Source organism: Anas acuta, chromosome 1, assembly GCF_963932015.1.
Source record: "Anas acuta chromosome 1, bAnaAcu1.1, whole genome shotgun sequence".
NCBI lineage: Eukaryota > Metazoa > Chordata > Aves > Anseriformes > Anatidae > Anas > Anas acuta.
This window is the reverse complement of record NC_088979.1, coordinates 173,342,287-173,357,715: the sequence shown is the minus strand read 5'-3', so window position 1 is coordinate 173,357,715 and position 15,429 is coordinate 173,342,287. Positions and strand designations below refer to the sequence as shown.

General features: G+C 40.7%; 1 protein-coding gene across 2 annotated transcripts in view; it reads right to left on the bottom strand.

The window, feature by feature from the left end:
* Window positions 1-15,429, bottom strand: part of TWF1 (twinfilin actin binding protein 1) — a 19,595-nt gene extending 4,166 nt beyond the window's left edge. Inside the window, exons 1-8 of one of the 2 annotated variants that reach the window (XM_068669381.1) lie at window positions 15,257-15,429; window positions 10,924-11,001; window positions 8,753-8,931; window positions 7,319-7,414; window positions 5,661-5,765; window positions 1,624-1,749; window positions 1,298-1,448; window positions 777-898 (exon numbers count right to left, since the gene is read on the bottom strand). In XM_068669381.1, the coding sequence (XP_068525482.1) occupies window positions 777-898; window positions 1,298-1,448; window positions 1,624-1,749; window positions 5,661-5,765; window positions 7,319-7,414; window positions 8,753-8,931; window positions 10,924-11,001; window positions 15,257-15,281 (882 nt within the window). In that variant the 5' untranslated portion in view covers window positions 15,282-15,429. Of the gene's footprint in view, window positions 1-776; window positions 899-1,297; window positions 1,449-1,623; window positions 1,750-5,660; window positions 5,766-7,318; window positions 7,415-8,752; window positions 8,932-10,393; window positions 10,485-10,923; window positions 11,002-15,256 lie in introns of those variants that run through there. The other variant, XM_068669382.1, reaches the window with a different exon arrangement.

The window sequence follows — 15,429 nt, the reverse complement described above, 5'->3', positions numbered from 1 at the left end:
CTTGGTACATGTCTCATCTAAAGACATTTCTGAGAAATAGCAATGTATAAATACATGTGCTGATAATCTACTTAAGTTACATCAACACGATAAAAATGGCTAGTGACAAGTCTACTAGTTTTTTTTCAGGTAGACAAAAACCCCACTGAAACCAAGCCTCAAAATCCTTCTAAATTTACAGCACAAGCATTAAGAATGTAACCATCAGTCATATATTTCACAACAAATGGACCACTACCGTGGCCTCTGCTCTGGAAGTGAGAAACCCTTGTTGTCACTTGTTGTGTTGTTGTCTTTACAAAGTGGAAAGATCAGCTTACTCACACGTCCTTGTTTGCCCCATCAAGGATTCCTAAAATGCAGTTTAAGTTCCAGAACTGCTGCTTGATTTTTTGGTTTGAAAATCATTATATAACCTTGGCCTTAAAGGAATTTAATGTTCAACAACAATGTGCTGTGGTCCAAAGAATAACAGGCCTTTGAGTAAGAAATCATGTTACTTGTAAATAGTCCTTCAAAGTACTCTCAGACACTGTTGATGCAGAAGAATAAGTTTATTAAATCTATGAAAGTGTAGAAATTACGAACCAGACAAAAGCCCTGAAGCTAAATCAACAAGTATTTCTTGTTCAGGACAAGTTCTTATGCAGATCTTTAATAACTATGCAGAACTTTTCATTGTTTACAGAAAGTAGTGGCAGAGATAATTATGGTTAAGAATATTAAGAAGGGAACTGAGGGATGGAAAAAAATACCAGTATACCCAGTGTACTTACCTTTCTAATTATTGGCATCCACAATTGTCTTTCTACAATTTCTAAAAGCGGACTTTTACAACTAGAATATAGCATTCGTTCTCTTATGCTACAGGTGTATCCTGGCATGGAGTAGATGAAAACTGCAGGAAAAAAATATCAGAACAAAAATAAACCGTATCAAAACCTGTATCATAGAATCATTTACAGCAGAAAGACATTGCAGAGTAATTGTGTAGTCTGAAAGGGAAAATGTCCCGAACAGTTTAGGATGTTTTGCTCCAGCAAGTATTTAATTTCAAAAGAGGGGGCATCTTTGTTTTTTCACATGGCAACTGATTTACGCATGTTCATAATCAGAAGGGATAATTCTCTAGTTTCTAAACACAGTGACTCTTCAGAAGTCAGTTTCACAACCAAATGACCTTGAATTTTATGATTGCATTAAGCGGTCAGATTCCTGCATCTTTCTCTCTGCCTCAAGATTATTAAACTATTTGAAACAAACCAATGCGAGTTTACACTGGAAAATTTTCTCATACCTATGGATTCCAAATAGTCTCCTTCATGGGCGTGCTTATAGAGGAAAAAGTGGTAACGTGCAGCGTCCTTTGGAATTCTTTTTGGCAAGTCCTTCAGTTCAGTATGAAGTGTGTTAGCCAAAACAATAGTTTCATTTTTCATATCAATTTGCTGTTAACAAAAGAAAAATGCATATAGTTAATACACAGAAAGGAAACCAGAGAATATGATAGGATTGAAAAAAAAATATTACAGAATGGTAATACATCAGTATCAACATATATTGTTCAATACACAGGCTATGTAGTACTCACTATTTAAAATATTTAAAGTATTTTATACTTGCCAGTTGCACATAATTGAGTTGCTTATTTTTCAATTTCTCCAAAGCGTGAATAGCTTCTTTAGCAATGGGGAATGCTACTCCTTGCAGTGTTTGATGCTTGGTATCTACACCAACATCCGTTTGTACCTGGAACACAAGTCAACTGAAATGTAAGCAGAAACTTCTGCAAGCATTTTGTTTCATGCAGTAACTGATGATGCATCGCATATGGCAACACACAGAGTTAGGAGTAGCTATTCTGAGAATAAGCCACACTGAACCATCATCCACTTCCGGAAAAGAATTGCATATTTTCATTTTATGATTACGTTTTGCTTACTTACCTTAAAAAAAATTCATGTTAGCTTTGTAAAACCCACAGAATCACAAGAGAAAAAAAACTGACCAAATTTCAAGGAAGCTCCAAGTTACATTCTGGTACAAAGATACAGTAGGCCAGGAGTTTGATTTTCATATGCTATGCTTTTGAACTGACAATGTTGTTTGTAAACTTTGCTGTATCTTGAACACTTTTAGATCAAAACACAGAAATATAATTTTTCAACATTCTGGGAGGAAGAGAGAAAAGTTATGTCTTATTGGAGAAACTAATCTTCTTGAAGGAAAAAACAAAGCATCGTCCCTCCCTTCCTGTTTAGCATCCTTCTCCCAAAATCCTACACCAAAAAGAAAGGAAACAAAAAACAAGCAACGAAGTCTCAATCCTTGACTTCTAGGTGTAACACAAAATATAAAATTTGATGGTAACTGCAACCTAGATAATCACTTGTGATCTGGCTATGTTAGTCACAAACTATCTGAGATAAAAAGACAGTTGCTTTAAAGCCGCTTCTCAAGAATTTATGTGGTGTATTTTAACGTTCATGTACAGTTTCTCAGAAAATGAGCCCTGGCTTACAGTCTTTCCAAGTCTAAACTTGTCCAAGTATTAGCTTTTGAATGTCCCAACTTTCCTTTGTAATTTTACAAATGCAGTTAACGTTGCTAAAGAGGCAGCAAAAAAACAGACAGAAAAGCACACAAAATGGAAAAGTATGGGTTTTAGATCTAACGTCTTACAGCTGCTCAGCTTTAATTAAAAATAGATAATGAAATATGCAACAAGAATTAAAACAATTAAACACAAAGACACTTGAGACAATACTAAATTATGCTTCGTATTTTAAAGGACAGTTTATCATTAACAAAGAAGGAAGAAACAAAAAGAAATGGAGGAGCTTACTTCTGTATAAAACTAATAAAGTTATTAACAAGATTATATGACAAATATTTGCAAAATATATCTGCATAAAAGCCCAACTAATAAACCTTATAAGATTGGCATTACAGAACAAAATGTAATAAAACGTATTAAAAAACATAAAAGACAAAGACATTGAAGTCTCGGGACAGTAATATGAAGAGAGTAGCCCAGCATCCCGATCTATGGAAAGGATTTAAATCTACTTGTCTACACTGCAACATATTTCAGCCCACTAAAACAAAACACCCAAGCCACTTAAAAAAATAATTAAATCACACTGCAAGATTTGTTCATGACGACTGCTGAGAGGGTGATATGGCAGATGAAATTTGATGTGAATAAATGTAAAACAACGTATGTGGAAGGAAAAATGACCTCTCTTCTACTCGTACATGGGGTTGAGCTAGCTACTACCCTTCAGGAGCAATACCATGCAGGTCACACAAAATATTTCTCTGAAAATGTCAGCTCAGTGACCAGCTTTGGCAAAAAAAAAAAAACATCAACAGTAACAAAATAATAATAATAAAAACCCACCACTAACCACCCATCCACAAATGAAATGTTATGAATTGTTAGTAAGAGGAGGGAACAGGACAGAACAACTCATTACGCACTGTAGATACCAGTAACACGCCCGCATCTTGAATACCACATGCAGTTCTGCCTTCCCCATCCCTCCTTTTCATAAATTTTATAGAAGAACTGGAAAAACTGCAGAGAAAAGCAAAAGGATCAAAAGTATGGAATGTCTTCTTTAGGAGGAACAAGGACATGGATTAGGACTCCTCTGCCCAGAAGAGATAACTGATTAGAAATACGGAGGTCTTGTGGATATACTGGGGAATGGGGGAAGAAAAGAACGATAAAAAACTTTTCTCTGCCTTCCCTATGCAGTCTGTAGGGGTATCAGAATCAGCTGGTAGATAGCAAACTGCAGTTCTTCACACAATACTTTGTCAAGCTGTGGGATACACTGCCACGGGATCTGTGGCCAACAAAGCTTTACATGGATTCAGAAGAATGACAAGACTAGATGATGGATGAAAAAAAATTAAAAACCAATTACATAGTAAAACATCACGTTCTGCTCAGAAAGATCCCTACCTGCAAAGGCTGAGGCAATGGGTGAGTACTCAGAGGAATTATTATAGCCTCTTACCCTGCTCTTACACCCTCCTCAGATTCCTGCTCTTGCTCACTTAGGGTCTTGACAGTAGGCTAGGTAAGTAACGTCTGAATAGTAATAAGTAAGTATTACTAAGTAAGAAGTAATTAACTAAATAAGTAATTCAGTGAAATACTTCTTGGGGTAATTACAAAAGAATATAAATGTGCAAACCTCATTTTTTTATTTTTAATATCAGAAAGCTTTTAGTTTGCTGAAGATAAAGAAGGAAAGTTAATGGAATGCTGCTTCAGTGGCAGAAACAACAAAGATACAAATGACACAAGTTAACCTACTGCAGGATGCTTCAAATAAAGCCAAAGTGGCAGCAATTTGCAGTTTATTCATCTCTGAGAAGTACAGCTATTGCTCCTGAAGTTTCATTAGAGCACATAAAGTATTAGCCTGCATGAATCAGCTGTTAAACATGACGCACACAGGGCATGGAAGACGATACTAATACCAAGAGTAAGTGATCATTGACACCACATACATGTAAGTTTTACACTTTCTTTTTTTTTTTTAAAAGCTCACGAGGTAAAGTACAGTGTTTAGTGATGATGAGAGCATTTCTGCATTGAATTAATCAAAAATAAAGATAGAAAATGACAAAAGATGCCAGTCACAAAAATAATTGTTAATAAACAACACAGTTGCAGCAAAAGCATGCTAGAGAGTGCAAATACTAGAGAACATAAAGAGCTGCGTTTAACATGATGGTTTGCTGGCATCCAGCTGGAAAGCAAAACAGATTTCCCGGTGGCTGTAAAATATATGCCTAAAGAACTAATAAGATCAGCACAAGGCTTATTAATACATGTCTGAACACAAACAAGAGATTGAGTCATGGAAAAATGTGAGAAAAGAATCCTCTGAAACGCATCAGTCACCAGCTAACCAACAATCATCAAATTATTTGGTTAAAGGCATTTGCTGGAAATCTTTCTATAAGGCTTTTGTAGCAAAAACAGATCAGTCTTTTAAAAGGCCTAGCTACTTGCTTTGGATTTCTGGTTTTGGTGTTTTTTGAACTTTAAGACTGATAGGAAGTAAGTCAAAATAAAGACAAGTAAACTGGTTCTGGCAGCTCAGGAGGGGAAGCTTCATCCAGGGATAAAGGAGGCTGAACCATTCTTTGGGATTACTCACTGCAACAGTTGCTATTTTGCATCTTCTCTACCATTTCTGCCACCATGTGAAATGCACCTTGGCAATCACAGAATGGTTGAGGCTAGGTCTCTAGAAGTCCCTTTCTCCAACACCCGCCACCCAAGCAGGGACACCCAGACCAGCCAGTGCTCAGCCCCCCTCACAATAAAGCACATCCACTGATGTTTAAAGCAACCTAAGGAAAAAAGCTGTAACCACTAAGCCTCCTCAGCCTCTGACCCAGACACTAGACCTTGCCAACTCAGCAAGATCACACTGCGCTGTCTCCAGCCATCATCATCCTGCAACCTCAACTCAGAGGGAGAAATTTGGATTCTCATCTGCATAAGCTTTCTGAAAACTTTCTGTTCTGCCCTTTTTACCCCAGAAAGACTTATTCCTAACAATATGGTCCTAACAATATGTTAGGAACTCTGAACCCAACACCCCAAATGTGCCCAAAGACACTGTAGGTACCTCGTTAATCTTAATTTGTCGAAGCTCCTCTTCTGCTGCAGTCAGAGGCGCAGGGGCAGCCTGTGATATCAAGTACTTTTTATATCCATTCAGCGAAACATCATCCTGAAAGCACAATATCAGTATTCTTCATTTTTTGATAATAAAGGCTTTCTTCAAGACAGTCTATGCAGCATAAATAAGCAGTTATTTCCCATACAGTTATGTTCATTTTATTTGAACAGACTGCAAGTGTACATGCATTTGCAAATTGAACTTGGCTTCCTGAACAGCAGGATCCGCTGGGCTGCTCTGTACCCAGTTGTACTGTGTGCAGAATTTCCACAATTACCCCCTAATTACCTTGCTAATTCAAAAATTAGTCTTAATGAAGACTGGGGTATGTATGAATTTATTCAGCTTTCTTGGACTGAACATCACAGAACTGCCACAATTCTTACAAAAAAAAAAAAAAGCACATTTTGTTACAAAACCTGCATGCTCAGACCAGTGGCTGATTGATAATTTTCTACCTGAAAAAAAAAAAATGGAAACAGGAATACTACCTCAGGACATAACACTGCCAACTGTTTAGGACGGAAATTCACAGAACTGATAAATTCTGATGACCACTTTGGGTAAGTTATTAATTCTCTGTGTCAGTTCTTTCCCCCTCCAAAGATGCTGATACCAGAGACAAGTATTGTTGTGCTTAAACAATTAAGGTTATCACTCAGAAGAGGGCAGGATGTGACTTTATAATCAAGTTCTTGGCCCAACAGAATGTAACTGCTGAGCTCACTGTCTTTGCTGAAGAAGGAAAAAGGAAGCAATAACTGATCTCTAGCTAATGATCAGTTTTCATGATAGCTATAGAAACTCCGTGTCTCTGAAAAATCCAACTTGTGTTTGTTTACAAATGGCAATGGATCAAGAAGTCAACACTTAATATTGGCAAACTGGCAGACATCACAATCAGCTTAGACTTGTGTCCTAAGGAAACCACGGTAATGCAATAGCCTCAGATTCCCTTACATGCGCAACACTTGCAGGCTTTTCAACATTCCTTGGAAGTTTGTCAGACTTCATACATGTACCTTCCAATTATCTTACCATACTGAACGCCCAACTATTAGTATTTTCACTGAACAAATCATTAGCTACTAAAACTCTTTCCATAAATGGCAGACATGGACTCAAGTAACATTTCACAGTCAAATTTTAACGAACTGACAGCTTCATATCCTCGGTTTAAGACAAACATTTGTTTTCAGATGCTTGAGTCTTACAGATAGCTGTTCTAGCCCACCTCTGATTCAGACCCATACATCCAGAATGACTTTTGCAAACAATTGGCCTGAAAGTTTTGGATGTTATGGCGTTTTGAGGATCCACATTCATGCACTGAAATTAAAGGATTCTCCTGTTAGTCCTAGTTTATTTAGTTTTAACATTCGTTCAAAGCAAGGACATCTTAGCCTGAAGTTGTTAAATAAAGTTAATTACTTTTTCAAACGAGAGCAATTACATTTTAACACTGGAGTAATACACATAGCTTTTAACCTTCTTTCTCCTTCATCAGGAAAGAACAGAACCACCACAAATTTTTACCCGTAAAACCAGCAGCTATTCCAACTATTCCTTAGAATAATGTATTGACATTAAAGGGAAGAACATACCTCCACTGTTCCAAATACTTCGTCCTTAATATGACCACCTCCAAATTCTTTCTTGAGTGTTGCCCGGGTTGCTGCATACAACATTTTTTGACGAACCTAGTATATCAGAAAACAGTGTTGTTTTGTTTTTTTTTTTTAAATATTTTTTTCCTCTTTAGTGTACACTGAGAATCTAGCATTTTGGGGTACCAAATCCATTAACAAACACCCTTCTTGAACAACTACTTTAAGAGTTGAAAATGAGGTTTGAAGTTGTACTTCTTAATAACAAACAGAATCACAGAATGAGCTCTAGAGCATGATATTAACGTATGCTATTAAATTCTCAAGTGCAGAATGAGACATTTTAATATGCGTTATTATTAAAGTAATTCCAAAACTAAATTGCAACTTTAGATTACTACCTTTAAAAAATAAAATAAAATTTAAAATAACAACAACAATAAAAACATAAAACAAGAAACAGAGCACAATCCTTACTAATTTTAAATGGGGAAACAAACACACAATGATTTAGTTGTGTGTTTGCTGGTTTTTTTGCTGGTCTGTGTACTAAAGGACCCAATAGATACAGAAAGAGCTAACTGCAAATAACCCACCAGCTCTACCATCTTTTGGTAGCTCTACCTTCTTTTGATTTGGTAGTGGCTTAGTTCAACTACAGAATGCAAAAATGAATTTTTCTGGAGGCAAATGATCTATTGGTGCTCCCTATCAATTTGTGTCCAACATACTCACATATTCTCCCAACAGTCCCATCTTCCCCACCATATCTCAACATCATGCCATCACATCACCCTTACCTCTTCCACCCAATCTCTTCTATGCAGTTTACCCTTTGGTCTCCAACTCCTTTCTAACTGCTATTGGAAATAGTGCAGGAATCTAGTAGTACCTTTACTTTGTCCTCCCTTGTTTCACATTCCCTGAACCTGCACATAACACCCTAGTTTCTCCGAGAAACTCCAACTTCAGTTTCCTCCCATGCTCTCTAACTGATCACCAAATAAAGAGTACATTCTGTGGTGGGCCACAGATCCACAAGTGCCAACCAGTCGGCCAGCAAGCCAAATAGAACAAAGAGCTTGAGCTCGAACTATAGTCTTTCTACCTATGATGACACCAATTGAGATTTCTGTCTTATATTCTTCCTTGAATTTTCATGAAACACTGATGGAAAGATAAGACAAACAAACAGTACAAAAACATGTGTTTTGTTTCCTCCAATTAAGCTAGAAATAAATTGGATCAGCTGTACTCCATCTGGACCCACAATCAGGTTCATGAGAAATGTTTCCATGGCTATCTTCTCAGAAAGTGAGGGGAAAGCTAGGGAATGCTTTACTCTCAAAATCCTTCTCATCTAGGATTTGGATCAAAAGACACTGTAGAAAAGCCATTAACAACGCGAAGCCTCCAATGACTGCTACTTACAGGAGAGTGATCAGGTGACCATGCAATGAAGATCCATTCATATCCTTGAGCATTCTGAGAATCTAATCTGTATAATATATAACAGGGTTGCTTGTCTTCAAGAAGGGGAAGAACAAAGGAGTCATAATCCTTTTCCCATGATCCAACTGGCCGCCTAGAGGATCCCAGAACAAGCTGCTCTATAACCAATAACCAAAACTACATGTTAGCAACAATATAGTTAATTTTGTTTTTTTCAGAATTAGCTATTATAATAAACAGTTAATCAAATGCTTTGTTTATAATCATGTTCACAACAATGGAAATCAAGAACACGCGATGTGAAAGCAGGTGAATTCCTGCACAAGCTGTGAATGCATACCACGTGACATAAGACTGATGCTGTTTTTAGCATAATGTGCACTGAAAAGAAATAAAAACTGTCTTTTGCTAGTTATCTTATTTTTAAATTGAAATAAGTAGAAATAAGATGAGAGTAAGTTTTTAATTTTTAAAATTAGCATTATTGATGCTCTTACTTGCTGTACCACACTAGTGTTTGTACTTATTGTAAAAAGACAGTTAGCTGTATAGTGAAGAGTTGGGAATGAACATGTCTTTAAATGAACAGTCTTTAAATGACTAAAGTTGTTTATTATGTATAATTGGCTTAAGTCTGTATAGAATACTTCAGATGAGATTTAATTACATGAACAGCTATAGCAACAAGATTTCTCTCTTATTTATAAATCACGTCTCAGTTTTTCCAAATGAAAAATATTACTACAGTATCTTTCAAAACGTTTATTAGCTTCCCAACAAATAGCAGCCCCAGCAGCCAAAAGAGAAGCACCTTACTTGAATGGTTCCCACAATGGTTTGAGGACTATTATATTAGCTGGTATGCAAAGTATCTTTTGAGAGTCCAGGACTGAATCTCTGATAGCTCAAACGAAAGTACAGCAATATTCAAATGCCTCTAATGCAAAACTTTCCAAACAAGCCACTCTCCCACAGTAACTTTCCAAGGCACAGAGCATTAACAGCTCAGAGCAAGAGAGTATTTGGCACTTCTCTGAACTAGATGCAAAGCAGCTGAAGTCATATACCTAGACAACCAGAACATCCAGAATGTATTTGCCAATTCATAGCTCTAGGTGGTTTTATAGTCATTTGAATTTAAGATAGGAAAAAATAATAATAAAAAACCCACAGCAATTATGTTGTATAGCAGTAAGCCTGTTCTCTTACTCGCTCAAATTAGCAGAACTCAATTTGAGTATTATCTATTCGCTAAGGACAGTTGCTGAAAGATCCTGCAGACAGGTGATGCAACTGTCCCTCCTCTGGGAGCATTAGAAGTTTCTTTTTGAACTGTGGAAAATAGCATTAGAGACTGGATTCTGGTTCCACATACAGACAAAAATGCACATATGTAACATATATATATATATATATAACATATATACACATGCATATATTTTCACACAAATATACACGCAGGTACATACGAATAAAGGAGAACATTAAGACAAGAAAAGGAAGATACTTTTTAATACAAAATGAAATCCATAAATAGGGAGTACCATCTACATAACAGCACATTGTTTTACCTTGCCTAATAATAAAACCAAATTCAACAGTATGCCCGTGTTTGCTAACCTGTGTGGGTGAGACTTTTTACGACAGTGACCTGCCTATAATATTATTGCTGCTTCCTTGAGAGAAGCGGTGTTACATGGTGGAAAACCTCCTAAGAAAAGCAAACACAAAGAAGATAACAGCAGGTTACTTACCTAACAATAAAAGTGTGTACGTGTATTTATGTACACATGTACCTTTCTCCAACCAACAGGTTTTTCAGTGTACTATAAATGAATGAACTTTGGAACAACCAAAAACACCTCGAGGTAATGAGGTGGGTATTTGATGTACTTCCATCCAACACATGCAACAGTTCTTGGTAAAACGTAAAATGACAATTTGAAGAAAAGCTCTAGTGCAAAAATACAGTAGCATCATACTGAAAACCTCAGCATTGCCAAAACTTAAATCCTACCCTCAGGATAGGAAAGACCTTGGTAACATTAAGTTTTGTAGAGTTCTGTTTTTTAACAATTCTATACGTAGGTCACTAAAACAACTAGGAAAATATCTTAAAAGTCAGAGAAAAATATTAAAATTTGACTAACCATTGTCAATGACTATTTTTAAAAGCCTGTATTTTCCATTTCTGGCTCCAACAAAGACGTCTTTGACATTTCCACTAGCTGAAAAAGAGAAAATAAAAGTAACCAAATTAACACATTTTACTTTTCTAGAATGAAGAATACTCATGAACGTAAAAACAACTTTGGAAAAGCATATACCTGGCCCTTCACTACAAAGTTGGACTGGAAGAGGAACACAAGAGTGATGTTCCCCCCTACGCTCCACGTCAAATCACGTTCCAGCCACAGCATGCCACAGAAGGGTGACAGACAACATTATAAACATCCGCAGAACAGCCCTGCTTACTCACACACTGTATCATTTTCAACATTGTGAAAATTAAAGGTGACATCACATCACTGCTCTCAGGTTTCGCAGGTCACACAGCAACACAATCAAAACACAATGCAACTCAAATTACTATAGCTTCATGAAGTCTGCAGGCTTAGTACAAACGTTCAGACATAACTTTATGCCTGCCAGGAAAAACTTAGAGCTTGTCTGTCAAAAACACCTGCCTTCCTGAGGACACCTCTGAACTGGGTTTGGCAGCAGAGGGCTACAAGGATGGCCCCTGTGAGAAGAGTCCGGAAGCTGCTCCATGTTAGATAAGGGCCAGTTTCAGCCAGCTCCAAAGGGACCCACTGCTGGCCAGAGCCAAGCCAGTGAGTGATGCTGGTTGGGCCTCTGGGACAGCAGATTTCAGAAAGGGAAAATAATCCTGCTGTGCAGCTGGGACAGTGAGGAGTGAGAAGCAGCCCTGCAGCCCCCCAGGGCAGTGCAGCAGGAGGGCAGGAGGTGCTCCAGGCAGGCAGCAGCAGTTCCCCTGCGGCCTGTGGAGAGGCCCCTGGTGGAGCAGGCTGTCCCCCTGCAGCCCATGGGTCCCACATGGAGCAGATCTCCACGCTGCAGCCCCCCCATGGGTGGAGGAGCCCCCGGTGGAGGAGGTGGATGTGGCTTGGAGGAAGCTGCGGCCCATGGAGAGCCCCCGCAGGAGCAGGCCCCGGGCCGGAGCTGCAGCCCGTGGAGAGGAGCCCACGCAGGAGCAGGGGTCTGGGGGGAGCTGCCGCCCATGGGGCACCCGTGCTGGAGCAGTTTGCTCCTGGGGGATGGACCCCATGGTACGGAGCCGTGTAGGAGCAGTGCTCGAAGAGCTGCTGCCCGTGGGCAGCCCCAACAAGCTCAGTTCGGGAAGGACCCCATGGGGAGCAGGGGCAGAGAGGGACCGTGACAGAGAGGTGGAGACGAAGCGTAGGGACTGACCACAGCCCCCATTCCCTGTTCCCCTGTGCTGCTCAGGGGGAGTACATAGAAGAGGGTGGATGGGGGGGAAGGTGTTTTTAGTTCTCACTGCTCTAGTCTTTAGTAATTGACAATAAATTACATTGATCTTCCTATGCTGAGTCTGCTTTGCCCATGATGATAACTGCTGAGTGATCTCCCTGTCCTTATCTCAACCCTTGAGCCCTTTCCATCATATTTTCTCCCTCCTTCCCTTTGAGGAGGGGGGGAGTGGTGGAGCTCTGCTGCCCAGCTGGGTAAAACCACCACAACCCCCCTGAAAAGTACTGGGGAAGGCTGCCGCTCTTTGCTCACCTTTCATATTAACTTGTATCAATCTTGATAGCACTTTTTCAAATTCTGACCTATCACAGTAGGATAGGTTTACAATTAATTTACAAAAGAAGTAGCTAAAAATAAATTTCTGTAATTCACATTGACACAACACAAACATGACAGTTGCTTCTGTAAGCACATGGAAGAGCTGTGATCGAGTCCTGTTACAATCACAGTAATCTCAACTGCTCTGCTTAATAATCTGAGTGCAAATCAGTTTAATTATACCCCAGACAGAGGGCTGTACAGCATTTATTGAAGAACATTCATTGCAAGCTGGTCCTTTAAGTAATCCCAAAGCACAGAGGATAGCACCAGCAAGACAAACAACAAACCAGGAAGCATAAAAAGGATTATTCAGTGACGTTGAGGCCGAAGGAACAGATGGCATCTGGCTATGTTACTGCCCATATTCAAAATATTTAAAATTCATGTCCATCTATGCAATGCCTGGGTCCGTTCTGCAATTCCAAAACAGGCTGGGGGAAGGACAGGGAGCCTTTGCACTTAAGCAGACTGAACTGCATTGGGCTAGTCCAGCCCCACCTTCATCTCAGCATTTCCCCACTCATCAGTGCAGACCCTCACTGTGATCTGTTTTTCTGATCATCTCTGCCTTTCCCAACACTTCCACTCAGTACACAAATATTACACCACTTTCTAGACCTCCCAGTTCCACTGGGATTTTTTTTGTCCTCTTCTCATCTATGATCTTTTGTTCTCTGTCCTCTTACATCAAGCCTACACAACCAAACAAGATAGACTAGTCCCTCGCACTTATACCATAACTAACAGCTCCTGAAGTAATTTTTTGAGATGAGACACCAGCTATCAAGGAACAATCTCACTATCAGTGAGATACACCCTTCCCCTGCCACAAATGCAAGGTTTTAAAATTCACAACAGAATGATATCATTTCTACCTAAATCTCTGCATAACACAAACCTCAGTTACGATTTGGTCTTGGTATCTCACTGACCAGCTTACAGTTTAATTTGAATTTATTTTCTGAAAAGCATTCATAATGATAAACACATCCATTTTCTCCATATGCACTACTGCTTCTATTAGTGAAGTTATATTTCAGTAGCAGAAATGCTTTACTATATATTTGGGAAGAAACTCTGGATATATACAAGTTCTACGTATCCTGTCCTATCATCCAGCAATGGAAATTAACTGCTGCCTAGGCACTGTCCTCGACAAGATTTTTATAAAGATGCAACATACAAAACTAAGACAGACAAGCTGGTATATATTTCTTTCTTCAATGAGCAAATTCATATTAAATAAACTATTCAATATTTGAATAGTCCATTACAAAAAACAGTTAAAGGCTTCAAAGGATGGTATAAAACAGCCTGTAAACATACGCACGTCAACTCCTTGCATTTACTCTGCTGCACTTTCAACGTGACTTACCTGCAGCATGCAATATTAAAATCCAATTAGGTTTATTTCACAAAAATTATTTTTAAAATAACTTGGAAGACTTGAACATATTCTGGCAAGTTTCCCTACAGCTCAATGCACCCTGACTTCTATACTACTTATTTATCACCCTGTTTGAAAGCCCAGTCCTTTCAGCATTTGCCTGGTATGTATCACTGTCCCCATTACTTCACTCCTGCTTCCAGCAAAGCACACAGCCTTGCAGCTGTTTAGGAGCTGCACCAGGCTGGTTGCTGCCACCCAGCAGTGGCACCACAAACGCTGTTCCCCTGCCGGCTGCAGAAGCCTTCCCACAGAAAGCAGCCCTACCTAGCAGGCTGCCCTGCATCCCGGCCTGCCGAGGCAGGATCGGTGCAGGAACGCAGCCGAGCTCCTTGCAGATCCCCTCGGAGGACAAAAGGCTGCCCGAGAAATGAAGGTGAGCTGCAGAAGAGGATTAGCAGTCCCTGCGGTAAGCAACAGGGTATTCTGCTGCTCCCCCAGCAAGATGACAGCAAGAGGAAAAAAGCAAGGGAATGAAGAGCCACTGTAACAGCTTCTCCAGCCTGGAAGAAAAAATAATAAATAAAATAAGCTGTTTCAGAAGCACCTCGAGCCTGAGAAGGTGACAAACTTAAGAAGAGCAAACACCGGCGTAGAGGGGAAGGGGCTGAGGAGAGGTTAAAGGCTGCTGAACGAACGTAGCCAAGAGGCAACAAAGGGCTTAGAGGCGCAGCTCGGAGCCGCTGCGGCCGGGACAAAAGTCACCTTCAGCAATAAATGCGGGAGCGCAGACAAAGTGCAGCGCGGTGCTCACCGGGCAAACAGACCGCGAGCAAATCTCAACAACACAGCCCCCGCACCGCGCCACCGTGCCCCCTGCAGCAACCCTGCGCCGGGGTGGGGGGGGTAACACCGGGACACGATTGCTCCTCGCAGCCCCCGAGGCCTGGAAACAGAGGGGGAAAGAGGCTTTCCTGTGCATTTCCAGCTTTTTCTTGGCCTCCCGTAGCAGGGGCTCACTGGGCTGCCCTGCCGCTGGGCTCCCGGCTCCCTGCAGCTGCTCACGGCTTCTCCCCACCACCGGCCGGCAGGGACTGGCGGTGCTGGCAGTGCTGCACACACCGGCTGCCCGAAAAGCTCCGGCAGCCCCGGGGCTGCGGCGGGACGGAGGTGCCTGAAGCCGGCAGCGGGGCTCCCCCTGCCCGCAGCGGACAAAGGCGGTGCCGGGCAGCGCGCCCCGAGGGAAGGAGGGGGGGCAGTACCTTGGATGCCGGTCTGGTGGGACATGTCGCACCGCTGCGCCCGGGGCTGCCCAGTCCCGGCACGGCTCGGCACAGCCCTGCCCTGCCCTGCCCAGCCCGGCTCGGCTCAGCCCGGCCCGGCCGCCCACACGTGATGGCGCCGCCGCCACTCAGCGGTCGGAGGGAGCGCGGCG